We start from the raw sequence: 25,851 nt of genomic DNA on the forward strand, positions 1-25,851 counted from the left end.
GGAAGGAGACATTTTTCCAGACTTCTCCTCCAGCTTGAGGCAGCTCCCAGGTATATGTGCTGGAGGGCGGCCAGTGTCTCCTTCCTTGCCCTCCTCTCCTCCCACTAGACTGCTAGGCCTTAGAGGTGTCATGCCGTGGTGGGAACAGTGGTGTCCCCCTTCTGGCTCAGGGTGCATTCCCCTGTAGGGGTTGGAGAGGCTTCCCGGGGCTATTTCCATGTCTTTGTGTGTCTCTCTGGGCCTGGACCCTGGTCATGCCACTCTGCCAGCTCCAGTGGGGGCTGTGGTTCTGTCCTCCTCCCTGTGTTGTGCTATCATAACAGCCTCAAGTCTCTGGGCTGGACTTGCGGTGTTTTTTGTCTCTTTATGGCTTCTCTCTGTGTGCCTACGTCTCTGCCTTCATGCTATGTACTACAAGTTCCCCATCTTTGGGTCGTGATTCCCCAGTCACACTAAGTGGCAAGGCCCCCCTCTGTCTTCCTCCTGTATCCCCTGTCCCCACCTCAGTGCCCCATGTAGTGAGCATGGGGCCGTTGAAGCGTGAGGGGCCCTGTGGGAAGGCTGGGCCTGCGGGGCTGTCCTGCCCAGAACAGGTGGGCTGCTGTCCTGGCTGACAGCTGCGTTGTCCATCTCCTGCTTTCCCTGTCCTCCCCCTAGGCCCCCACATACACCATATCTGTGTCTGGACACGTGCAGAGAGGTGCTTGATGCAGTCACAGGGAACTGGCCTTGTTTTCTGTGCCTTTACCTGACAGCTGAGTGACAGCCCACTGTGCTTTGCAGCAGAGAGGAGGCTGGGAGAGGCGGGCATTGCAGCGTCAGCCTCCCTATGTTACCCCAGCCTCCCGGCCATCAGGCCCAGCGCCAGCCCTGCCTCTCAGGAAACCTCCCTGACTGTGACCCTCACTGTACCCGCTGGGTTTGACCAGGCCTCGGGTGTGGGCGAGGGAGGGCAGCTGAGGGGCCCAGCTCTGAGTGCAGTCTCCCTGAGGTAGAATGAGAATATGGGCTTTGAGGACCACTGTGTGAGGACAGAGCTGCTCTGCCTCCTGTCGCCTCTCCTTCACAGCGCTGAGAGTGAGGGGTTATTACTTCCATTTGTATGAAATAGAGGGAACATGGTGGTGAGGTGGCCACCAGGGTCACACAGCCAGAAGGGCAGAGCTAGGGACCCTGTGGCTGATGGCTGCATGGTCGGTCTGGGTGAGAACTCTAGGGGAGCTGAGACCCTAAGACTTAGCATGAGGTGGCAAAAGAAACTCTGGTCCTGGCTCTGCTGATCACTGGCTGTGTGACCTTGGGCAAATCACGTCACCTCTCTGACTCACCTCATCTGTGCAGTGATGACACACCTGTGTCACAGAGCTGAGGGTGAGGCTGAAATAAGTCTGTGTCTGTGAGGTGAGATGTCCCTGTGAGCAGGGTGGGACAGGATGGGGCATCCAGACATTTTCTTGGGAGGCCCTCGTGGCGCTGGTGTTCTCCCTAGGTCTCTGACCTAGAGTGTACCTGGTTCACACCACCTCCTGCTGAAAGCTGCCCTGATTTTTTAAAGGCCATAAACACTGAGGACCTGAGGACAGATGGGTAGTCTGGCTGTATCTGGGGACCCTAAAGCAGACCCTAAAGTGTGGGCCATACCAGCCTACCTCCTGCCCCAAGAGATGTCATTCACCCCCCCACACACTGAGTTCCTAGCATGGGAGCCCCCTTTTCTGTTTGTGCCTCATTGTAAGACATTGGGGGACAGGCCTGATCCCTGAGTCCCTGGGTTTGGTACAGGGGCCTGAGGTGGGTGTACCACAAGTAGAGGGGTAAGCAATGGCTGGTCCTGTAGGCCAGACAAGGCCTAGGGCTCAGGTCCACTAAGCAGACATGGGTCCTGGGCACAGCAATACAAGGGTACCCCCCTGGTTGAATCTGAGTCCTACTTTGAGGGGCTTAGGGGTGGAGGCTGAAGGGATGCCACTGACATGGACACTCACCATGCCATTGCCTCCTGCAAAGTGTCTGCTAGAACCAACAGACCCTGATGGCTGGAGCCTGAGTCAGGGTCCACACAGATGCTTGGACCAAGCTGAGACCTGGGAGAGAAGCTGAGACCTGACAGGGGATAATAAACCAGAGAACTGGGGCCTAGAAGAGTTAGAGGCCTTGCTCAGGATCACCCCTAGGGACTTAGAAGAGTTAGTTTGGAGATCTGGAGTGGACTACCTGCCAGAGAAGGGACACAGTGGAGTTGGTACCATCGGAGAAGGCTTCCTGGAGGAGAGGGAGCCAGAGGTGTAGAGATTGGTGGGAATCCGCAGTAGGTAAGCTCAGTCCCAGAGCCTGAGGGCAGAGATGGCGTTATCAGGCTGGCTTCCAGCAAAGCCCCCCCATAGGACAGAGCTCACCCTGACCAGGAGCACCCTGTCCCTGGGGTTGTGAGTACAGAGGCTGGGTGACCCTTGGGGGGTACTCAGTTGTTCAGATCATCAGGATGGAGGCACGAGTGTCTGGGTGTCCTTTTTCCCATCCATAAAATGACGTGAATAATCTTGTCAGAGTGGTTGGGAGTAGTTAATAGCATAATGCTTAGATGGTGGCTGGTGCATAGGAGGGCTCAGTTAGCATTTTTATTATTATTTTTTTTGTAGAGACAGAGTCTCACTTTATGGCCCTCGGTAGAGTGCTGTGGCCCTACACAGCTCACAGCAACCTCCAACTCCTGGGCTTAAGCGATTCTCTTGCCTCAGCCTCCCGAGTAGCTGGGACTACAGGCGCCCGCCACAACGCCCGGCTATTTTTTGGTTGCAGTTTGGCCGGGGCCGGGTTTGAACCCGCCACCCTCGGTATATGGGGCCGGCGCCTTACCGACTGAGCCACAGGCGCCGCCCTCAGTTAGCATTTTTAAATGAGAGAATTGGGGTCCAGCCTGGTCTGAAAGTGGCTGACCCCTGGCACCACCCAGCTATGTGACCTTTGCTCCGACATCACTCCAATGTTCCTTGGTATCTTCTTCTGTAGCAGGGGGTGAAGGTGTCCTCTCTGAGGAAAATGTGAAGCCCAGCCAGGTGCGGGATGTCCCCATAGCACTCAGGCTGAAGGTGGGGTTTTTGGAGTTGGCAGCTAGTTGAGTAATGGCCTGGATGCCTCGTCCTCTGCAGATGTGAAAGGTTATTAATTTTTTTTTTTTAGGTGTCCTTTTCATGAGCCCAGCAGAGAACCAAAAAGTAAACCAGAGATCTCCAGATCTGCCCACAGCTGTGGGTTGGGTGTATGTTTGAGATATAGCATGGGGAGGTCACTCCTGCTGTGGAACATCAGAGTCAAGGGCTGCCAGAAGGAGGTCCAGGGCTTTTGGGGGAACTGCCAAGGAACCCTGGGTAGCAGGAGTGAAGGCCTTCAAGGCCAGGGAGAGAGTGTGGCTGCAGGAGATAGGATCTGAGGGTAACGACACCCTTATTCACTCTCTGCTCCTTTCCCCATAGGACATGCGGAAGCACGTGACCATGACTCTGCTGGACACGGAACAGTCATATGTGGAGTCGCTGCGCACCCTGTTGCAGGTGAGGCTCTTGGCCCAGGCTCCTGAGAATGGCCATGCTGCATCCATGAGGCTATCAGACGGGTGGGAGCAAACCCATTTCACGGACAAAGGGCTGAGGCCAGAGAGCTGTTAACCTGGGACATACCACCCTTCCACAGAGAATCCTGATGTGGCCACCCCCTAGGAGGAGTCAGGAGTCCCTCCCAATGGTCTTCCCACTTCATGGCAGCCCTGGTCCTGAGTTTAGATCTGAGAACCCCCCCTCTCATGTGCTCCCCTCCATTTTATTCATTGACTGGGGTTTTCTGAGTTGGCCACTAGAGTGGATGATGGCCTATGCAGGGGTCCTCAAACTATGGCCCATGGGCCACATGCAGCTGTGTGATTGTATTTGTTCCAGTTTTGTTTTTTTACTTCAAAATAAGATATGTGCAGTGTGCATAGGAATTTGTTCATAGTTTTTTTTAAACTATAGTCCGGCCCTCCAACCGTCTGAGGGACAGTGAACTGGCCCCCTGTTTAAAAAGTTTGAGGACCCTTGGTAGAGGCATCATCCTCTGCAGATGCTAAAGGTTATTGAGTTTTTTGTTAGGAGTCCATTTCATGAGACCAACAGAGTTGGGAATGGAATTAAATGCTGAGCACCTGCTGTATGCAGGCCCTAATTCTAGGTGCAGGACTCATAGAGATGAATAAGAGTGACCAGCCCCTGCCACAGAAGCTCGCAGGCCTGCTGAGGACATAGTTGAGTAAATGGGGCACTCTAGAAGCATCGAGGGGCGCCTGCTAGGTGTGGGCTCAGAAGGGTTCCCTGGAGGAGGTGCTGGCTTCTGCCAAGACCTGTCTTCTCAGCAGCAGGAACAGCACATACAAATCAAGTAAGGAGAAAGCCTGGCATGTTTAGAGGCCCATGTGGCTGGCACAGAGCCCAGGGGGTTGGTCCTATGGTGCCACTGTGAGAGTCAACAAGGGCCACCCCCGGAGGGCCTTGAACAACAGGAGGAGGGTGTGGACTCTGCTGGGGAACCTGGAGAAGCAGCAAAGGGTTTTGAGCAGGGGAGGCGTGTGACCTGATTAATGCTTCACAAAGTGTCTGATGGCTGGGAAGGTGGGTGGCAAAAGAGGAGGCCAAGGCCATTGAGGTCAGGCGGGGGCAGAGGCTGCAGGGAGGGAGCACTGGAGACAGATACTCAGGAGATAGACTAGTCAGGCCAGGCACCATGACTGGTTAGAGGTGGGGGATGAGGTCGGGAAGACCAGGATAATGCCTGGGCTCCTGGCCTGGGAAGGCAAAGCACAGGGGAGGAGCATGGCTAGAGCATGGTGGTGAGTTCAGGTTAGATGTGTGGGTTTGGGGGAGACCCAGAACCTGTATGCCCATGCAGGCCTGGGGTCTGAGAGAACAGGGGCCCAAGCCAAAGTGGGGCCTGGCAGTCATGGTACAGGATGAGTTTGCTCAGGCCACCCAGGCAGAGTGAGAGGGAAGGGCGAAGCACCCAGGGCATTAACACAGTCACTGCACCCGTCTGCAGTGAGCCCCTTTAGTGCTGTAGGCGGTGTTCAGCAGTGAGGCTGGGGGCCGAGTCAGCTGAGTGATGAGGGCCTGTCTTCCTGCAGCTTATGGCCTGTGGCAGAGACCGACAGTGACCAGTCAGACAGGTCATACACATGACACAGGGGAATGCAAAGACACACACCCAGAGCACATGCTTGTGATGGGTATAACCTTAAAAGGAGGGGAAATTCTGACCCATCTATAACACGCATGAGCCTTGAGGACATTATGCTAAGTGAAAGAAGCCAGTCACAAAAGGACAAATATGATTCCACTTATATGAGGTACCTAGGGTAGTTGAACTCATAGAGACATAAAGTAGAAAGGTGGTTGCCAGGGGCTGGAGGAGGAGGGAATGGGGAATTAGTGCCTCATGGGTACAGAATTTCAGTTTTATAAGAAGCAAAAAATGCTAGAGATGGATGAATGATGGTGGCACAAAAAATGTGAATATACTTAAGGTGAATGAAATGAACTATACACTTAAAATGGTAAATTTTATATTTTGCCACAAAAAAACACATTGCTTCTATTTTTTTTTTTAAAAAGTACATGGACGCTTGGCGCATATAGCTCAGTAGTTAGGGCGTCAGCCACACACACCGAGGCTGGAAAGTTTGAACCCGGCCCGGGCCTGCTAAACAAAAATGACGACTGCAACAAAGCAAAAATAGCTGGGTGTTACTATGGGCACCTGTAGTCCTAGCTACTTGGGAGGCAGAGGCAAGAGAATTGCTTAAGCCCAAGTGTTTGAGGTTGCTGTGAACGTGATGCCACGGCACTCTACCCAGGGCGACTTAGTGAGACTCTATCTCAAAAAAAAAAAAAAAAAAGTACATGGAGAGGTAAGAAAACAGAATAGGGTCCATAATGGTAGTAGGGGAAAGCTTCTCTGAGGTGGGGTGTTTAGCTGAGACTTGAAGGGTGGGTAGGATTTCAGCAGAGAGAGCTCTGAAGGGCTGTTTCCCAGCAGAGGGTACAGCAGGGACCAAGGTTGAGAGGCTGGAGGAAACCTAGAGCAGTAGGTGACCAGAGGTGGCCAGTGTGGCTGCAAGAGGGAGGTAGGACTTGGCCAGGCTGGGCCGTGGAGCTGGACTTTACGTTATGCACACAAAAGCCATAGGAGGGACACAAGCAGAATGCGAGGGAGGAGGAGTAACATGCAGGGGCCTGGGGGTGGGAGGGGTGGTCCTTTGCTGGTCCCCTAGGTGACAGTTGGAGGCATTAGGATCAGACAGTCCAGGGTTTGAGTCATTTGCCTCCTTGCTGGGTGACATCAGACTAATCACCTCATTTCTCTGAGCCTTGATTTTATGTGCAAAATATGGTTAATCATACTCATCTCCCAGAGAGAAGATTTACAAGTGACACCACCCATGCCTGTTCTCAGGCAGGAGGCAGGAGCAGTGGAGATCTAGGAGCGGGCAGGGCCTAGGCGTGTCTTTCTACCTCTCAATCTCCTACAGGGCAAGCAGGACCTGTGGGTGGAGGAAACTGAGTGTTGGGTGGGGAGGGGTAGAGGTATAGGAGTCACCTGAACCCAAGGACTATTGCTCCATAAAGCCTGGAGTGTGGAGTGTAGGAGGGAGGACTGAGGTCCAGTTGTGTGGTCCAGAGCATGGCTCTGGAGCCAAGTCATGGGCGTTCAAACTTGACCTCTTGATGAACTGTGAGACCTGTAGCATGTTACATAACCAGTCTCCACCTCAGTTTCCTCATCTGTAGAGTGGGGATAGTTATAGTACCTGCCTCAGAGGCAAATGGTAAGAGACCTATGAGAATAATTTAGCAAACTGCCCACAACTCAGTGTGCTTGCATGCATGCTTATATAAAGTTGCATTTAATCCACACATCACCCTTATGAGGTAGATATTATATTCTTCTTCATACCAGGAATTGAAGACTCAGATCCATCTAGTAAGTAGTCATAGCTGCCATTTATTGAGTACTCACTACGTGCCAAGCACTGTTCTGTGTGCTTTTCATGCTTAATTCATATAAACCTGACTATAACCCCCATTTTACAGATGATGAAACTGAGACCCAGAGAAATAAAGCATCTTGTCCAAGGTCGCAGATTTAGGAAGTGCCATAGCCTGGGTTGAAACCCTGTCAGTCAGACTCTAGGTCCTTTCTGTCACCCACTAGTCTGTACTTCCTGAAGCATAGTGAGACTAGACTCCACAGCCCTGGTGGTACCTCCCAGGGATCACTGCTGCCACAGATCGTTCCTGCAGGCCAGGTGTTTAAAATGAAGAAAGAAGTTAAATACCAAGGCTAGCAGCCAGAAGGAGGTAGGATATGAACCCAGGTCCTGAGGCTACACCCTTTCCTCAGTGTCACTCTCACCCTTGAGCCTATCTTCAACACCGACACTCAGCTTTCACTGACCACCCTGGCATGCCCCCTCCCTTGGCACTCTCCTGTGTTTGTAGCAATCATACCTCTAGCATTATAAGTTCCTTATTTCTTGTGCTTCCTTCCTGTGGCCTCCTACTCACCGGTGAACCCCACAGGTGCAGGGGATTTGCCCATGAGCTGAGATAGCCCAGTGCTCAGCAGGCCCCAGGTTACCACTCGGGGAGCATTTGAGTGAATGCTGTTGGCTGGGAGCAGCTTCCCTGTCAAGCTTTCAGTCGCTGTTTATTCTTTCCTCCCTCTGTGTGCCTGCAATTTAGCTGCTGCTCTTTTTGAGGCAATGACCCTGACCCAGCCCAGGTGACCCTGAGCCAGCCCAGGCCCCAGGTGCTGGCCCACCCTGGCCTGAGAGCCGTGAGAGGGAAGCTGCCTGCCTTTCTCCTCACCGTCACCCCTGGCCTTTCCAGAATCCCCAACCAGGCAGCAGAATTCTGTTGAGCTTTACTCTTTGAAGCTTGTTTTACAAAACAAGCCAGATTTTTTAAATGTTTAATATAAATGTTATTGCAACATCACATATGCTTTTTCAAATAACACCCTTCTTTCTTGGGCCTGTAGTTACAATATAGGCCAGCAGAGGGCAACCTCCCCCCACAGCGCGCCAGCCACTGAGCTGGGCTGTTCATTGCACGCAGATTTCAGTTTAGTCACAGACTGACCATTGAAAACTAACACTACATGCTGATAGTGTCACTAACAGCCTCCAATAACTTCCCCTGTGACCTATGCGCCCCCCATCTTCACAGTAGTTCTTGCCTTTTAACGCCCCTCATGATTTCCATACTTGTCCATTGTAAGACACAGGGTCTTCAACATTGTAACATCTCTGAAATCAGGGTTCATCCTATAATTGTTGGCGTGTCACAATAAATAAAAATGATGGTTCCTCTTAGATATGATGAAATGTGATTTTTTTTTTTTGTTATTCTTTTATGTATGTGTTTTATCTGACTAGTGAGGGCAGGGGTTTTGGTCTTTCCTTTTTTTTTTTTTTTTTTTTTTGTGGTTTTTGGCCAAGGCTGGGTTTGAACCCACCACCTCCAGCATATGGGACTGGCGCCCTATCCCTTTGAGCCACAGGCGCCGCCCAGGGGTTTTGGTCTTTCTTGTTCACTGCTATCTCCCAGTTTCTAGAACAGTGCCTGGCATACAGTAAGTGCTCAATAAATCTTTGCTAAGTTAGTGTTGGGTGATCTCCTAGGGAGCCTCATCATTCCAAGCTCTGTTTATACACTCTACAGACAGTTCCTGAGCCCTCTTCTCCCCATCCTGTGCCAGGCCCTGGGCTGGGCCGTGAGGGCATAGGTCTTCCTGTCTCACTTTTAGAGCTCCTGGTCTCCCAAGGGAGATGTGGGAGACGGGGCGCTGAACTTTGAGCCCAGTGTCTGCATGCACTCACACAGGGCCTGTGCAGGTGGGGGGAAGCTGTTTCTCTGAGGCACGTGCGTTCACCCTGTGGGTCCTTCAGGGCTATATGCAGCCACTGAAGCAGCCAGAGAACTCCTTGCTGTGTGACCCATCGCTGGTGGATGAGATCTTCGACCAGATCCCTGAGCTCCTGGAGCATCACGAGCAATTCCTAGAGCAGGTTCGACACTGTGTGCAGACCTGGCATGCCCAGCAGAAGGTGGGAGCCCTGCTCCTCCAATCGGTGAGTGGCCCCGCTGCCCACTGCTGCCAGCACCCACAAGCTCGGGCCCTCATGGAAGGGGCTAGATGCTGCCGTGGTTCCCGCCCCCACCCCACCCTGCCTGGATACTGACTCTGCTCCCAGATCTGACTCCAGAACTTGGCTAGACATTGGCACTGACCCCATACCCTAGGTGGACCTGGACCTGGACACTGCCTAACCTCAGAGCTTGGCCAGACTCTGGCATGGACCCCAACCCCAAGGTTGGTTAGCACACTGCCCTGATCCTGGACCTAGCCCCAAGGGCTGGCACTGACCTGACCTCAGTCCTAACCTGAGCTGGTGCTGATGCTGCCCTAGACCTTACATGGATGCTGGTACTGACTTCAACCTCTGTCTTTACCTGAACCTAAACAACTGCCCTGATCCTGACCCTGGACTTGGGCTTGCTGTTGACCCCAGCCTAGTCTTGACTAACTCTTTTCTCCATCAGGTATTTTAATAATAATAACACTATTTGTCATTGATTATGTGGTAGGCATTATTCTAAATACATTATATGTATCAACAACCCTAGGAGGAAGATGCAGTGATTACCCTGATTCTAAAGTTGATGACTGAGGCAGAGAGAAATAAGTAATCTTATCGAAGTCACAGTCAGAGGTGGAGGGTTTAACCTCAGGAAACCTGGCTGCGGCACCCGGGCTCCGCCCTGCCCCGTACTCCTTCTCACCACAGGCCAGACCCCCCTGTAAGCTTGTCAAGCTCCTACCGTAATGATTGAGACGCTAGAAAAGGTATTGATTTCCAAATTCAAAATGAACTGCAAAAGCAAACTAATAAACACAGGAAATGCTTGTAAAACATAGCATGCCATTTTCTTCCATTGTTAAATTTAGCGTTCATGTATAAGAATTTATAAATGAAAAACTTAAAGTTATATTTTGTGATTTTTCCAGAATTCCCAAGAATATATTATGGTGACTAATAAATCACAGTCAAATGCAAACTAAATGGTTACTCAGAGCCACAGTCAAATGCAAACTAAATGGTTACATAATTTCAAAAGCAAAATTGTAAAAATTACTTCAAAATTTCACAAGCAAAAGAAAATTATATCTGTTTTTGTGGGATGTGTGTGTTTTAATGTGTTTGTTATTATGTAGGGTGGGGCCTTGAGCCTTAAATAGGTTTTAGAGGCTATTTACTAAGCTGGAAACTGATGTGACCAGATGGGACCCCCACCTGGATTGAGTGCTGACATCTCCGGCCCTCAGTGTCCCTGGGCGCAGCTCCTTGCCTGGACCTTCATGCCGATGATGGACTGTGGCGGAAGCCCTGGGCTGCCAGGCACACAGGATGCTCTGCCCCAGGATGGGGGTGCTTAGTGAGGGCTATCTTCCTCCCTGAGTTGCCTTATATCCTGTCCTGCTCTGTCCAGAGGCAGACAGTTGGCACATTAGAGAGACAAGGACTCTGAGGCCTTGAGGGAGCTAGACACACCAGAAATGATCACTTAGCCTATCCATGGTGCAGCTGAAACAGGAACCCTGGTGTCCTGACTCCTAGACAAGGGACCAAGAACCTCCATATTTAGTCTGCCACCAGCTGGCCAGCAGGTATCAGCCACCAGCTATGTGCCCTGTCCTGAGCAGGGCTCTGTTGTGGGTGGGATGGATGGAGAACTTTTTCCTTGGAAAAGGGAACTTGTCCTGGGGGATCAGGAGAAGTCAGAGGCCAGGTGTACTACCAGCAGCACTCTCTTCCTGGAGCAGGCAGCTCAGCCCTGAGAGTGGGTGAGAAGTGGAGGGGTGAGGGCATTCCTGGTGGAGGGAATTACAGGAGCAAAGGCCGGGTGGCTAGAATAGTCTGTGCCACTCAGAGAAGGAAGAGGGAGACCTAGCTGGTTGGACTTGGTGAGATTGGAGACCCAGGGACAGAAAGGCCCATCTGGAAGTGAAGGAACCAGGTCTGAGCTCACAGCACACATCCAAGCACACACAGACATACCCAGGTAAGATGTATACTTGTATAGATGTATATCCACATGTGCATGAAGCTGATCACATAGTCACACATGCAGCACATGCACACTCAGCCACTGTTGCACAAGCACAGGACTGATCCCTTAGTGTCTGTATCATTTCTAGTTTGGAGGGAAAAGATGTCAACTCATGAATCAATGGAAACCAGGACTGGGGAAGATGGGGCGAGGGACACCCTGAGGGTCTCCAACTTGCCTCTCCTCCCCTATAGTTCTCCAAAGATGTCCTGGTAAACATCTATTCTGCCTATATCGATAACTTCCTCAATGCAAAGGATGCCGTGCGTGTGGCTAAAGAGGCGAGACCTGCCTTTCTCAAGTTCCTGGAGGTATTGGGGGCTAGGGCAAGGGGATGGAGTGACTCTCACCTTGGGCCAGCTCCTAGTCCGGGCACCATAGCCCTCACCATTGGGTCAGCCTCTGACCACAGGCTGAGCTGGAGGTGTTTTCTGGGGGCCTGTCCCTGGACATACCCCCTGGCATGTCATTCCTCACATGGGTATCCATCTGCCCTGCTTTGGGTTTCAGCAAAGCATGCGTGAGAACAAGGAGAAGCAGGCACTATCTGACCTCATGATCAAGCCCGTGCAGCGGATCCCACGCTATGAGCTTCTGGTGAAGGTGGGCATGGGGCTGGGTGAGGAGGGGGTCAAGGTCTGCAAGCATAGGGGGATAGAGGGGCTGTGAGACCCCTGCCTGGTTGAGCCTGGTATCAGGGTCTCCAGGGTTTAGGTGGGAAAGGAAGTCCTCTCCACTGTCTACTCATAGTCCCTTCTGCTCCAGCAGTTAGTGCGGGGCCCCAGGGATAGCTAAGCAGGCAGGTCTGGTCCCCATTCCCACCCCAGGACCTCCTAAAGCATACACCTGAGGACCACCCAGATCACCCACTCCTGCTGGATGCACAGCGGAACATCAAGCAGGTGGCGGAACGCATCAACAAGGGTGTGCGGAGTGCAGAGGAGGCAGAGCGCCATGCCCGCGTGCTGCAGGAGATCGAGGCTCACATCGAGGGCATGGAGGACGTGCGTGCAGCCCCGCCCTGCCCCACCCACGCTCCGTGTGCTCATCCTCTGTCTGCATCTGTGGTCACCTGTGTTGTGGCCATGTCTGTGTCCCGCAAGGCTGCAGTGTATCCGCATCGTGTCTGCCAGCATCTGGCATCATCACACATCCTCACCTATCTGCATCCTCTTCCACGTCCGTCTCTGACCATGTGTCCCATGGCTGGGCAGCACAGTGTTTGGAGGGTGGCCAGAATGTTGTTTCCAGTGGCCTGGCCCGTGGAGCGGGGCTGGGGGTCACTGGGATTTGTGGAGAGGATAGGGATTGATAATTAGTGTTCAAGACACCTTGTCCCTCCTGCCCCACAGCTCCAGGCACCTCTGCGGCGGTTCCTGAGGCAGGAGATGATCACTGAAGTGGTAAGAAGCGTCCCAGTGTCTGCCCACCTGCCCCCACCTCTCCACTTGTCACTCTTCGGCTCCTTCCTGCCACCTGTGGGTCTCCCTGCTCTTCTACCCTAATCTTGCTCTGACTCTGAGCAGCTGGGAGAGAGCCCTTGTCCATCCCTGGGCCTTGTTGTCCCCTTGAGCACTGTGGGTGGGCTGTGGACTTTGTTACTCTGCCTGAATACTACCTCGGGCCCCATAGAAGGCGATTGGTGGCAAGAAGGACCGATCCCTCTTCCTGTTCTCGGACCTTATTGTCTGCACCACTTTGAAGCGAAAGTCAGGTTCTCTGCGGCGCAGCTCCATGAGCCTGTGAGTGGCTGGGGCGGGGCTCAGGTGGTGTGGGCAGGGGGAGCAGTTGCTCTTCCCTGGGCCCCACTCCCCCACCCTGGCCAGAGTGCCCTCTTATTTCCCCACAGGTACACAGCAGCCAGTGTCATCGACACAGCCAGCAAGTACAAGATGCTATGGAAGCTGCCACTGGAGGACGCAGACATCATTAAAGGTGAGGCTGGCTCCGGCCTGCCCCGAGGTTCTGAGTGTTGGGGTCTTCCTCTGAGAAGCCTTTCTGGAGGGTTTGAGCTTAGCCAGTCTGGCCGTTTATCCATCTGCTTTCCTGCTTTGGGGCCTTGCTTCCCCCCTCTGTGGGTGGCTGGTCTAAAGGACCTGGTGGCACCCTCAGAGCCAGGCCACGTTGCCCTTGCACACCACCTTCTGACTGGTAGGGCAGGTGGGCGGGGTTTGGGGGCACATGCAGGGAGAACAGACACAATGAATTAACCATTGGTTAATCTGTACAAATTCACTCGAGCTGCTAATGTTAAATGATGTGGCACTGCTCTGGTTCAGTGGTTTTGTACGTGGGAAACAGAGACTCGCTCAAGTTAGTGTAGGAAAAGGCTAATTGCAACGATTCGTGTTGTTTGGGGCTAAGACTGTTGAGAGCTGAAGCAGCTTCAAGGGCTCCTGCTCTGTCTGCCTTTCTCCCCCTCTTGCTGTGAGTTGGCCCATTCTTACTGCTTTTAGCTTTCTGCTTTCTTGTAACTCCAATGAGCAGGCCCAGCCTCTGTCTCCAGGCTCACCTAGAGGAGTGCTCACCTAGAGCTTGGCCCCCAGAGTGAGGGGGCCCTGGGTGAACCCAGGCCTGGCCCACAAGCAGTGTAAGCTGATTTTTATTATTACTGGTCAATAAAATGACCACCTTTAGCTTAGATGCCCCCTCTTGGTCTAGTCAGCTGTGGCCAGGAATGGGGTAGGGTCTCATGGAAGAAAATGTGGCCGCCCAAGTGGTGAGGGGTGGGACGGGACAGTTTGTCCCAGAAGGAGCAGGGGATTATCCTAGTCTATTTGAGCTTCTATAAGAAAAACACCACAGATGGGGTAATTTATACACAGTAGGAATTTGTATATTATTGCCTACAAGGGGAGGGAGAGCCCCACTTAGAGGTTGCTGGTTCGGAGAGTGCACCCTGAACCAGGCAGTAGTGAGCCTGGGGGTGCCAAGCTGCCCGTGGGCCAACCCCTCAGCAATAGTCAGGTATGGGATAGGACCAGAGAAATCCAGGGCATCAGTTCGTTGTCCCTCCTTTGTGGGGAAAGGAATGTCTTGTTAGCAGATCTGCCTGCCTAAGGCTCTGCTTGCTTGGCCAACTCCCGGGGGCTGCACCGCAGTGGTTCTATGTCAGCTGGAGCTGCATGCCCTGCAGGGTAGTCTGCCATTTCCCTGAATGCTCTCCCAGGGACTTCTCCATGGCCTGACATCTTGTGCTATGTGGCTCTGAATCAGGCACGGTCCCCGATTCTCAGACCTGGGGTTTCTCTGGTAGCTGCCTATTAACCTTATTCCTGAGAGCTTGATGTGTCTCCTCTCTGTGTTTGTCATGCCTCTCCTGTGCCCCACTGCAAGTTATGCAGTGAGGGGAGGAGTGTCTTTCCAAGCCTGACTGCATCCATCTCTGTATCTGTCCTTGGCGCTCCTCCGTCCCCACCAGGGGCGTCCCAAGCCACCAATCGGGAGAACATCCAGAAGGCCATTAGCCGCCTAGATGAAGACCTTACTACCCTGGGCCAAATGAGCAAGCTCTCTGAGAGCCTCGGTTTCCCTCACCAGGTCTGTGTCATCTGCCTGAGGCTGGGGGGGTGGTGAGGGAAGGATGTCCCTGACCCTATCTGAGGGGGAGACACAGCTTGGCATTTGTCTGAGGGAAGAGACATCTCTTTTGCTTACCTGAGAGGTAAAACGACAGCCTCAACCTCGTCTTCAGGAAGCGACATGTTCTAGGTCTGAGGTTGAAGGCAGAGCTCCATCCCCATCTGAGAGGGAGAGAGGGCCCAGCCCTTGCCTATAGGGGAAATCCAGGCTGTCTCTTAGTCTAAGAGAGGAGACAGAGTCCCATTTACTGTCCGAGGAGAGAGGCAGGTCCCCACACACATTCCCAGGGGCAGGCACAGGCTGTGAGAAGACGCTTGGGCCTGAGGCCTGGGCCCTCTTCCCTGCAGAGCCTGGATGACGTGCTGCGGGACCTCTCAGCGGCCATGCACCGGGACCTGTCAGAGAAGCAGGCGCTGTGCTATGCCCTTTCCTTCCCACCAACCAAGCTGGAGCTCTGTGCCACACGGCCCGAAGGCACCGACTCCTTCATCTTCGAGTTTCCCCACCCTGACGCCCGCCTTGGCTTCGAACAGGCCTTCGATGAGGCCAAGAGGAAGCTGGGTGAGCCCAGGCACCCCGAGCCTCTGGGCAGTAAGCGGTGGGCCACACCTCAGCTGTCAATGACTTCAGGAGCCAGAATCCCAGAAGTGGGGTGCTGTGTGCTCCGGCCCCACCTGGTGGGGAGGGAGGACTAAGGCTTCTGGATCTTCTGAATCCCTCTATGGAGGGATTCCATAGATAGAGTTATCGCTGCCCACGGGCACCAGTGAGCAAAACCTTCCCTGTATCCTCCCTTCCACACACACACTGTGAACAGGGCTGGATCAGGAAAAGCTGTTGATCAAGGTTCTGGCTTAGAAAATTCTCAGAGATCTCTGAGTCTAACCCTGACACAAAACAGATGGGAACAGATTGAGCCCAGGAGCAAGCAGAGTATGAAGCACGACCACCATGTATCTAGGGTGTGGTGGGAGGTGGTTTACGTCCTCCCTAGAGGGGCAGCAGAGGAGGGGAAATGGGGCAGAAACAGGACCAGGGGATGCTGAGAAGGGTCTATCTCCCTCTGCCCTGTCCCTGTGTCTGTCCGTCTATCTCTACTACAGCATCCAGCAAAAGCTGTCTAGACCCCGAGTTCCTGAAGGCCATCCCCATAATGAAAACCCGCAGCGGCATGCAGGTGTGTCTGCACGTGGGTCATGTGTGTGCATGCGTCAAAGCCAGCAAGTGTCCCTGAATTTTCGTTTTGTCTACAATGCTGCATGCATGTCTGGAACGTTGCTATTGCTCCTCATGACTTTGAGTGCGTACAGTTGTACGTACACGTGGACACTGTGTATGTACCGCATGCATGTGGGTATGTCTCGGGCATATCTCTGTCTGTGCACGTGAGCGAAGGCTATATGACTGACGGGAAGAGGTCTCATGTAAGTGCTTGTCTGAGTCTGCTTTTCTGCATACATATGTACAGAAGTTACCAAAGTCAAATTGTTACGTTCATGTATTCGTGATCAGACTTCTATGTGCACAGGCACCTACAGGCTGTGCCTGTATCAGATGGGCAGGAGTGGCGTGAGTGCATCTGAAGTGTGAAGTGTCGTGTGTGCTATACGTGTACATGTGTATCTAGAAGGGCATTTAGGGAATCCATACACACCCATGCAGGCCTGCCTCCTTCCATCCTGGGGGGGGGTCCTCCTGGAGAAAGGGGAGCTGGCAGCAGTTCCTCCATTCACCTTCCCCATCCACTGGTACCTCCCACAGTTCTCCTGCGCGGCCCCCACCTTAAACAGCTGCCCAGAGCCCTCACCTGAGGTGTGGGTGTGCAACAGCGACGGCTACGTGGGCCAGGTGTGTCTGCTGAGTCTGCGTGGAGAGCCCGACGTGGAAGCCTGCATTGCGGTCTGCTCCGCCCGTATCCTCTGCATTGGGGCGGTGCCTGGCCTGCAGCGCCACTGCCATCGGTGAGGCTTCATCTGTCACCTAAACCCGGGTGACAGTGGGTGCCCTGTGGGCCTGGGAGTCCGAGACTCTGCCCCAGCACACCGAGGCTACCTCACCATGGCTGTGAGCAGATCCAGTGGGAGGGCCAGCAGCAGGTCAGCTGAGCTTGGCTGGTCACAGCTGTTGTCCCCACTCCCCTTGTCTCACAGGGAGCAGCCAGGATCACTGAGGGGGCCCCGTGAGACAACAGCAGAGCCTGCTGGGCCAGAGCTGGACGTGGAGGCTGCTGCCGATGAGGAAGCAGCAACACTGGCAGAGCCGGGGCCCCAGCCCTGCCTGCACATCTCCATTGCAGGTTCGGGCCTGGACATAGTACCAGGCCCCACCGAGGGTGACCCCCGTCCAGAACTGGTGCCTTTTGACAGTGATTCCGATGATGAGTCTTCACCCAGCCCCTCGGGAACCCTACAGAGCCAGGCCAGCCGATCCACCATCTCCTCTAGCTTTGGCAGTGAGTGTCCAACATGGGACTGGCAGGCAGAGTGGGCTGCCCAGAGGGCATGAGGCAGAGACATGGAGTCAGATATCAGGATGTCAGCACATGGAGCAGTGGGAGCCAACAAGGTTGGCAGAGGCTGTAACAATGAGGACCCAAGGACAGTGACACAGACAGGATCCTGAAGACCCTGGAGAGCCCAGTTAAGGAAGATGGGTTACTGAGTGGAGTGCTTGGTCCCTCTCTCCAAGTTGTGGGGGTGTCTGGACAGGTGTCTATGTGGCTGAGGTATCAGTGAACAGGGTAAGAAGCCTGAGCAGATGCAGAGGCCTCCAGGATGAGAAGAACATCTGTGAGAGGCCCTCAGGAAGGTCATGGCCAGGAGGGATGTATTGAGACTGAGTCCTAGAAAGATACCTGGTGGGGGTGATGGAGACAGGGACCTTTGTCTCTCTCAGATGAAGAGACCCCAAGTTCGAAGGAGGCCACAGCAGAGACAACCAGCTCTGAGGAAGAGCAGGAACCTGGCTTTCTGCCGCTGTCTAGCTCCTTTGGCCCTGGCGGTCCCTGTGGCAGCAGCCCAATGGATGGGCGAGCCCTTCGCCGTTCCAGCCGCGGCTCTTTTACCCGGGGCAGCCTTGAGGACCTGCTGAGCATTGACCCTGAGGCCTACCAGAGCTCCGTGTGGCTGGGCACCGAGGATGGCTGGTAAAGACAGGGAAGGGGCTGGGGACTCCCTGCCCTGGAAATCAGATGGCATCTTGAAGCAAACACAGACCTCAGGGGTACTGCCATCCAGGGGTGCCAGTGAGTCTGAACCCGTGGGAGGGTGTAGGACCTCAATACCTTGGGCAGGCACCGTAGAGGATATAGTGGTCCAGGCAGAGAAGAGAGGGGATGACTTCAGGGACTAGTGTGCCCCAAGCATTTGTCACAGGGACACCTCTGATCCACAGTGTCCACGTGTACCAGTCCTCGGACAGCATTCGTGATCGCAGGAACAGCTTGAAGCTCCAGCATGCAGCCTCTGTCACCTGCATCCTGTAAGGCCCTGCGGCAGCCCTTCCTATCCACATCCTTCTCAGCCACACATGTAGGCCTCCTCCTGTCCACTGGGTCCCTCTGCTCTGCTGCCCCTCCTGTCTGCAGAGGCTGAAGGCCAGAGGCCTGGCCTTAGGCTAGCAGTGTCTTTTACACACTATGTGAGCTCGGGACAGCCACTGTCTCTTCTTAGTGTCAGACCTCTCATGGGTGGAAGGAGGTACTCTCTGGGGAGCCACAGCCATTTTATCTATTATTCCCCAGGCCCCAGGTGACCCACTTTGGCCTCCTGAACTCCCTGACTGCTCCTTCTTTTTCCTGCCCAGATATCTGAACAACCAGGTATTTGTGTCCCTGGCCAACGGAGAACTTGTGGTCTACCAAAGAGAAGCAGGTGAGGACCCACCCATCCCAATCCCCTCGCCAGTGTTGGAGCTCTGTCCTGCTTTGGGCAACTCTGGGCCTCATTGTCCTTGCTAATAAATGGGGTTGTTGACATCTCATTTCAGGGGAGAGTGAGGCTTAAATTCAGTACTAGAATGAATTTCTTTTTTTCTTTACCTCCCATTCCAGGCCGTTTCTGGGACCCCCAGAACTTCAAATCCGTGACCCTGGGTGCTCAGGGGAGCCCCATAACCAAGATGGTATCTGTGGGTGGGCGGCTGTGGTGTGGCTACCAGAATCGCGTCCTTGTCCTGAGCCCTGACACGCTGCAGCTGCAGGTAGTGGGGAACAGAGTGATGGAATTGGTGACTTGGGGGGAACTGGGCCCATGTGACAGGAAGATGAGACCATGGGGGGACATAAAAAGCATCCAGCTGGGGTTGGGACCTTCTGCTGAGCACAGTGCGATCCTGGGCCAGCCTCTGCCTTTCTTTGATTCTCGTTCCTTCTGTAGCTGCTGAGGAATACAGTAGGTGCTCATGTGCGTCAGGGATCCTTATTCATGCTTCTGCCTATCCTATCTCTCAGCTCAGGTATTGGGGTCTTTTGGGGACAGGACAGGGGTCCTTCCTGATGTCTATATCTGTTAGCGCTAGACTCTGGCCACTAGCCCTGGCTTCATTTACATACATGTCAGAGGTTTCTAGTCTGGTGGTATCAGGTTCCCTGGATTTCCCTCTCACTTATTCTATCGTTGGCTAGGCTGGAGTGTGAAGCCCTGGTTTCAAGCCCCATCTCCGTGACTAACTTGCTGGTTTGGCCCTGGGCAGGTTACTTTCCCCTCCTAAGCTTCATCTTCCCCATCTGTCCAAGGAGAGGCCAATGCCTGGTCTTAAAACCCTTTAAGTTTTGCAGTGCTCTTATGGAGAAAGGGTGCCACCATTTTAATTCCTGAGCATTGAATTAAGAGGCATCAGGGAAGCCAGGCTATGAAAGGTTAATCATCCAGACCAAGGACCAAGGCTGCCTTTGTGGTCCATCTGGGAGGGTGTTCTGGAGAGGTTTGGTGTGAGTTGTAAAGAGGGAGGGATGGACACTGATGCAGTGTCTGCCAGTGACCATCTATTCTCTGCTCCCCCATCTAGCACACGTTTCACGTAGGGCAGGATTCAAGCCGCAGTGTGGCTTGCATGGTGGACTCCAGCCTGGGCGTGTGGGTGACATTGAAGGGTAGCGCCCATGTGTGTCTTTACCATCCAGACACCTTTGAGCAGCTGGCAGAAGTAGATGTCACCCCTCCCGTGCACAGGATGCTCGCAGGTACTGATCTTAAGCTACCACCACACCTTCCCTTAGAGCCTTTCTGCCCTGTCATTGAGGAAGCTGAGCCAGAGCCAGACTTTGACCTCAGCTCCGGTCTGTCTCCTGCCCCAGGCTCAGACGCTATCATCCGGCAGCACAAGGCTGCCTGCCTGCGTATCACGGCACTGCTGGTGTGTGAGGAACTGCTGTGGGTGGGCACCAGTGCCGGCGTTGTGCTCACCATGCCCACCTCGCCTGGCACTGTCAGCTGTCCACGGGCACCACTCAGCCCTGCTGGCCTTGGCCAGGGACACACTGGCCACGTCCGCTTCTTGGCTGCAGTCCAGCTGCCAGATGGCTTCAACCTACTCTGCCCAACCCCACCACCTCCCCCAGACACAGGTGGGTCTGTGCATCCTACCCTAAGCCAGGAATCCTGGAGTTTCAGTTGAGGACTCCTCACTGTCCTGCCAGAAGAGGTTTCAAGAAGGAGAAAAAGTGTAACATAAAGCTGGAAGTGGCCTATATTACAGGAAAGAGGTGATGGAAGCCCATAAATGAAATCTACTAGGATAGTGTGTGTGTTCACATGTGTGTGTTTATATAAAGTGCTGTCCAAAGAGGTGTCAGGAAGACAGGGAATGAACCATAAGCTTAAAAAGCAGCTGTGGCACAGCTGGTGTATGTATATAGCAAATATGTCCTGTTACTTAGTTTTTCCTGTTACATATATTTCATATATATAATGGGAAATAAAACAGGACTAGAAATAATGTACATGGGCAGGAAGTTGAGTCAGGAAGTGATGTGCAGAACAGGAAATAGAAATCAGAGCAGGAAACATACCATAGAACAGCACGTAGGATGGGAAATGAACTGTGAAAATTAGAAAGTGAAATGGTAGGAAATATGTACAGGAAGGAGGTCACAATCAGAAACATTTTGCCTTGGCAGAACAAGAAATCATATTCCTGGCTCAGCGCCTGTAGCTCAAACGGCTAAGGCGCCAGCCCCATACATCTGAGCTGGAGGGTTCGAATCCAGCCCAGGCCCGCCAAACAACAATGACGGCTGCAGTCAAAAAAATAGCCAGGCATTGTGGCAGGCACCTATGGTCCCAGCTACTTGGGAGGCTGAGGCAGGAGAATCGCTTGAGCCCAGGAGTTGGAGGTTGCTGTGAGCGGTGATGCCATGGCACTCAGGGCGACAGCTTGAGGCTCTGTCTCAAAAAAAAAAGAAAGAAAGAAAAGAAAAGATATCATATTCCTGGGTGGGTGGTGCCTGTGACTCAAAGGAGTAGGGCGCTGGCCCCATATACAGGAGGTGGCGGGTTCAAACCCGGCCCTGGCCAAAAACTGCAAAAAAAAAAAAAAATCATATTCCTGAGAGGAAGTGGCTGTGGAAATCAGGAAGCAATAAAGCCTGGGTCAGGGTCGTCTGGGTTCAGAGCAGATTCACACTCCCTAACTGGGAAAAGGCTGTTGAAGGTGGAAATATTACATAGTTATGAGGAGGAGGAGGTTATATGAGCCATAATCAAGAGTGACAGAAAGTGTTGTCACCCTGAGAAGATCTGACTAGAAAATATGAGTGGGAGATAAGAAATCTGGCTGCCAGGAAGTGGGCATTTCTTTCCAAATACGTTCTTGGCTGACAGAGAGTGGGATCCCTGCACGAAGTATGCATATCTTTCTTCCTGTCTTCCAGGGTGTAGGAGCTCAGACCATGATGGGACAGCGAAGCCATCACTTGCTCTCAGGCTAATAGATCTCCCCTCTGCCCCCCAGGCCCTGAGAAGCTGCCATCACTGGACCACCGAGACTCCCCGCGGCACCGAAGCCCCACCTCAGCCAGGCCTAAAATGCTGGTTATCAGTGGAGGGGATGGCTATGAGGACTTCCGGCTCAGCAGTGGGGGTGGCAGCAGCAGTGAGACCGTGGGCCGTGACGACAGCACAAACCACCTCCTCCTATGGAGGGTGTGACCCTGTCCGCTGTGGTCCAGGACTTGCTTGCCTGCCCATCAGCCTGCCTGCCTCCTGCTAGCCCTCACGCAGACCTTGAGGAGTGTCTCATCAGGGCACACATGTGCCTGTGTGGGCTCTGTCTTGTCTTCACAACAGCATTTCTGATGGAACACCCGCTGGTCCACCAGGCCAAGGTCTCTCCTGGCTCTCTGGCTGTTCCAGTGCTCCCAGTCATGATGGGGTGGGGGGACATGTGTGCTGCACAGGACCTCTGTCCTTGGAGCTTATACCAAAGACACAGCCAGGCCTGGACCCCACAGGGCTGGAGAGGGCCATGTGCAATATTTAGGGACAGTTTTCTGGGGGCAGCAGGAAGGCCAAGGAATGGAATTCTTTCCCGTGTACAGTATTTATGTTCCTTTTCAGATGTATACCTTCCCAAGCACTTATTTATACAATGACCTGGGGTTGGGGTGATTTGAGGAAATGACAGAAGGAAAAAAACCCTATTCCCACCACCCTGGGACCCTAACCAAACTTTGTTAGTTTGGTCCTTCCTGGAGGGACCAATCCCTCCCCCCTTGCATACTCACACACACAGTATGTTCAGGGCACAAAAACACTGCCCTTTCACAAACTTTCCAAGGCCTCATACTGATTGGGCTACCCTCCATTGTCCAAGACAAAATGGTGACTACTGGGACAGTGGCTCCCATCTGGAGGTCTCCCCAGGTCTTGGCATTTCCCAGTTTGTTGGTGGTGCCTTGGTGGTTTTCTAAGTTGGGAATGCTGGTGGGGCCTTGGCCAGGGCTTTTTCTCAGGTGAGAGGAAAGGGCCCTTGCCCTCTTCACCACTGCCCCCAGCCCTGCCTCCCTGTGTCTCATACACTGGCACATACAGTCACCTCGGGGCAGACCTAGGAGCCCCTCACCCTGACCACTGACTTTCTTCACACCCCTTCCTGCTAGGGGCAGCCCCTTCAGGAAGGATCCCCCAAACTGAGGGGCTGGATGTGGCCTCATCGGCTGCAAAGGCTCCCACTCAGGGGCAGCTCTCCCAGCCCCTGGGTGGCAAGGAGCCAGTCCGTCCCTCAGACCGCTCGCTGCTTCAGCTACAGCTCCAAAGGTCTGGTTTCAGATGGGGTTTGTTTTGTTCTGTTTGGTTTTGGTTTGGTTTTGGGTGGGTGGGTCATTGTGGTCTTAGACTACGTTTCTCTTGCTACTCTCTTTGGATGATGAAGTTTAAAGAGTCAATAAATAGAAATACCAAACTACTGCTCCTCATTGGTGGGTCTGCCGGCCTCCTGCCAGTGGCCTCCTCAGCCCTCCCAACATTGACTCCCTTGGGCAGAAGGGAAGCCTTGGAGACCCAGAAGAGTGCTAGATGGCAAAGCTGCCACCAACTTGCTGTGTTACTCTGGACAGGTCACTTCCCCTGTCCAGGCTGCACTTTCCTCCTCAGGAAAATAAAGGGGTTGTTCTGGTGCAGTGTTTAGTAACCAGGGCCATGTGTCAGAATCCCTGCAGCTTACCTATGCAAATATAAAAGCAAGAGGGCTAGTGAGCCCTCTAAGGCTCCTCCAGGAAACAATGTTCTCTAGCAAAGCCTCATAGCTAAAGAACCCTGACGGAGCCAAGGTGAGTCCAGGCTTTGGAGAAGGGGCAGAATCCAAGTCTGTTTGATCTCTGGTCTTGGGAGATATGTCATTAAATCAGTCACAAGAATATGAAGGACTAGCAACATGGTGCCATTCTGTGCAGGGGCAGCCCTTCACATCACTGTACACCTGCTGAACTCAAGGCAGTTGCTGCTAGAAAAGGACAGACCATACCTTGACTCTGTGAAACCCATGTGAACATTTATTTTTTTTTTTGAGACAGAGCCTCAAGCTGTCACCCTGGGCAGAGTGCTGTGGCATCACAGCTCATAGCAACTTCCAACTCCTGGGCTTAAGCGATTCTCTTGCCTAAGCCTCCCAAGTAAGCTGGGATTATAGGTGCCCGCCACAACGCCCAGCTATGTTGTTGTTGTTGTAGTTGTTGTTTGGCAGGCCCAGGCTGTATTCAAACTCGCTAGCTCTGGTGTATGTGGCTGGCACCTTAGCCATTTGAGCTACAGGCGCTGAGCCTCATGTGAACATTTTCAACCTAATGTCTGACTTTTGTTGTCCTGGGTAGAGTGCTGTGGCATCATAGCTCACAGCAACCCTCAAATTCTTGGGCTCAAGCAATCCTTTTGCCTCAGCCTCCCAAGTAGCTGGGACTATAGGCACCTGCCACAACGCCCAGCTCATTTTTCTATTTTTAGTAGAGATGGGGTCTCACTCTTGCTCAGGCTGGTCTGGAATTCCCAAGCTCAAACGATCTACCTGCCTCATCCTACCAGAGTGCTAAGATTACAGGAATGAGCCACCACACCCAGCTCTAATGCCTGACTCTTAAAAAGTCACTTCTCCAAGGGGCACTCAGGCTCATGCTTTGCAAACTGGCACACACATCTCTCAGAGGTCTGGTGGGTCCTCAGTGCCACAGAACATGCATAGACTGATCCCTGCATTATCATTTTACTGGGAAGGAGTGGGCTATTTTAAACAGATATACTACAGAGTAGAAGGCAATGTTCATGTGGAATTTATAATGAAACAAAGCATTAGAAGAAACACAGGCTTTGAAGCTGGACAGACCCTGTTTGAAATCTTGACTTTGCCGCTAACTGTACCTTCAAGTGCATTGTATCTCCTCTGAGCCTCCATTTCCTCATCTGTGAAATGGGGCTGATCATCCCTTCCCACAGGACTGTTGCTTGGTGTACATAGGTTTTTGGCTTGCAAGGAAGAGATCCATTCTGCCCCTGAAACAGAAGGGATGTTTATTAGCAGAGACATAAACTGATAGCAAATAGCTGCCCCAGGGAACAGTGGCCCAGACAAATGAGCTGCGTCTCAGCCCTTCCAGCCTTCTTGTCTCAAGTCCACAGTTCCTCCCTCACTGCCAGCCAGCTGCTGTTCCCACTGCTTCACAGCTTTTGCTGACTCAGGGGCTCAGCCTCCTCGACACGGAGGACCCTGGGCAGAGTCCAGTTTCAGCACTAGATACCCAGGGCTGGATCCTCACCGTTTTCCCAACTTGAATGGCTTAGGAAGAATGGGACTGGCCCAGCCCACTGTTACTTCAAAGGCTGCACCCCAGGCCACTATGCTGCCTTTGGATGGCTTCCCTGAGTCCGGTGCTCACCCCTGAGCCAGTCAGCTATGGGCAGGGAGATCCTGGAATGAACAAGCTCAGGGGAGAATCCTGGAAGGATTAACTCCTCTAAAGCAAGTTCTTAGTTTAGGCTGCACACTATAATCCCCAGGGGACCCAGGTCAATCCCAAACCAGTTAAATCAGAAACTCAGGGTGGGAATTAGTATCAATATATATATTTTTTTAAGAGACAGTGTCTCACTTTATCATCCTCGGTAGAGTGCCATGGCATCACAACTCACAGCAACCTCCAGCTCTTGGGCTTAGGTGATTCTCTTGCCTCAGCCTCCCAAGCAGCTGGGACTACAGGCGCCTGCCACAATACCCGGCTATTTTTTTGTTGCAATTTGAGCAGGGCCGGGTTTGAACCCACCACCCTTGGTGTATGGGGCCAGTGCCTTACCCACTGAGCTACAGGCGCTGCCCTACTATCAATATCTTTTTTAGGAAACTATTGAAATACACTATTGAGGCTGGGTGTATACTTGGAAGGCTTACTTGAGCCCAAGAGTTCAAGTCCAACCTGGGCAACATAGTAAGACCCTGTCTCTAAGAACAAAGAGAAAAAGAAAAATAACATTTATGCAAAAAAAAGTACACAAGTAATTAGTGTGCATCTTGATGAATGTTCATAAAATGACCAGAACCAGATCAAGAAACAGACTATTTCATCACCCCAGAAAGCCCCATTAGACCC

At 52.9% G+C, this 25,851-nt stretch overlaps 1 protein-coding gene across 1 annotated transcript in view; it reads left to right on the forward strand.

Moving 5' to 3' along the window:
* ARHGEF17 (Rho guanine nucleotide exchange factor 17) overlaps positions 1–23,187 on the forward strand; it is a 57,747-nt gene extending 34,560 nt beyond the window's left edge. The window contains exons 2-21 of the mRNA XM_053561286.1: positions 3,474–3,551; positions 8,975–9,157; positions 11,393–11,509; positions 11,709–11,801; positions 12,026–12,202; positions 12,551–12,601; positions 12,831–12,940; positions 13,048–13,133; positions 14,620–14,738; positions 15,128–15,341; positions 15,884–15,957; positions 16,542–16,741; positions 16,931–17,232; positions 17,676–17,925; positions 18,174–18,260; positions 18,585–18,652; positions 18,832–18,980; positions 19,788–19,962; positions 20,077–20,346; positions 21,732–23,187. Coding sequence (XP_053417261.1) covers positions 3,474–3,551; positions 8,975–9,157; positions 11,393–11,509; positions 11,709–11,801; positions 12,026–12,202; positions 12,551–12,601; positions 12,831–12,940; positions 13,048–13,133; positions 14,620–14,738; positions 15,128–15,341; positions 15,884–15,957; positions 16,542–16,741; positions 16,931–17,232; positions 17,676–17,925; positions 18,174–18,260; positions 18,585–18,652; positions 18,832–18,980; positions 19,788–19,962; positions 20,077–20,346; positions 21,732–21,928 — 3,000 coding nt within the window. The 3' untranslated portion in view covers positions 21,929–23,187. The remainder of the gene's footprint in view (positions 1–3,473; positions 3,552–8,974; positions 9,158–11,392; positions 11,510–11,708; positions 11,802–12,025; positions 12,203–12,550; positions 12,602–12,830; positions 12,941–13,047; positions 13,134–14,619; positions 14,739–15,127; positions 15,342–15,883; positions 15,958–16,541; positions 16,742–16,930; positions 17,233–17,675; positions 17,926–18,173; positions 18,261–18,584; positions 18,653–18,831; positions 18,981–19,787; positions 19,963–20,076; positions 20,347–21,731) is intronic.
* Positions 23,188–25,851: the final 2,664 nt, after the last annotated feature.

Source organism: Nycticebus coucang, chromosome 14 (assembly GCF_027406575.1).
Source record: "Nycticebus coucang isolate mNycCou1 chromosome 14, mNycCou1.pri, whole genome shotgun sequence".
Lineage (NCBI taxonomy): Eukaryota > Metazoa > Chordata > Mammalia > Primates > Lorisidae > Nycticebus > Nycticebus coucang.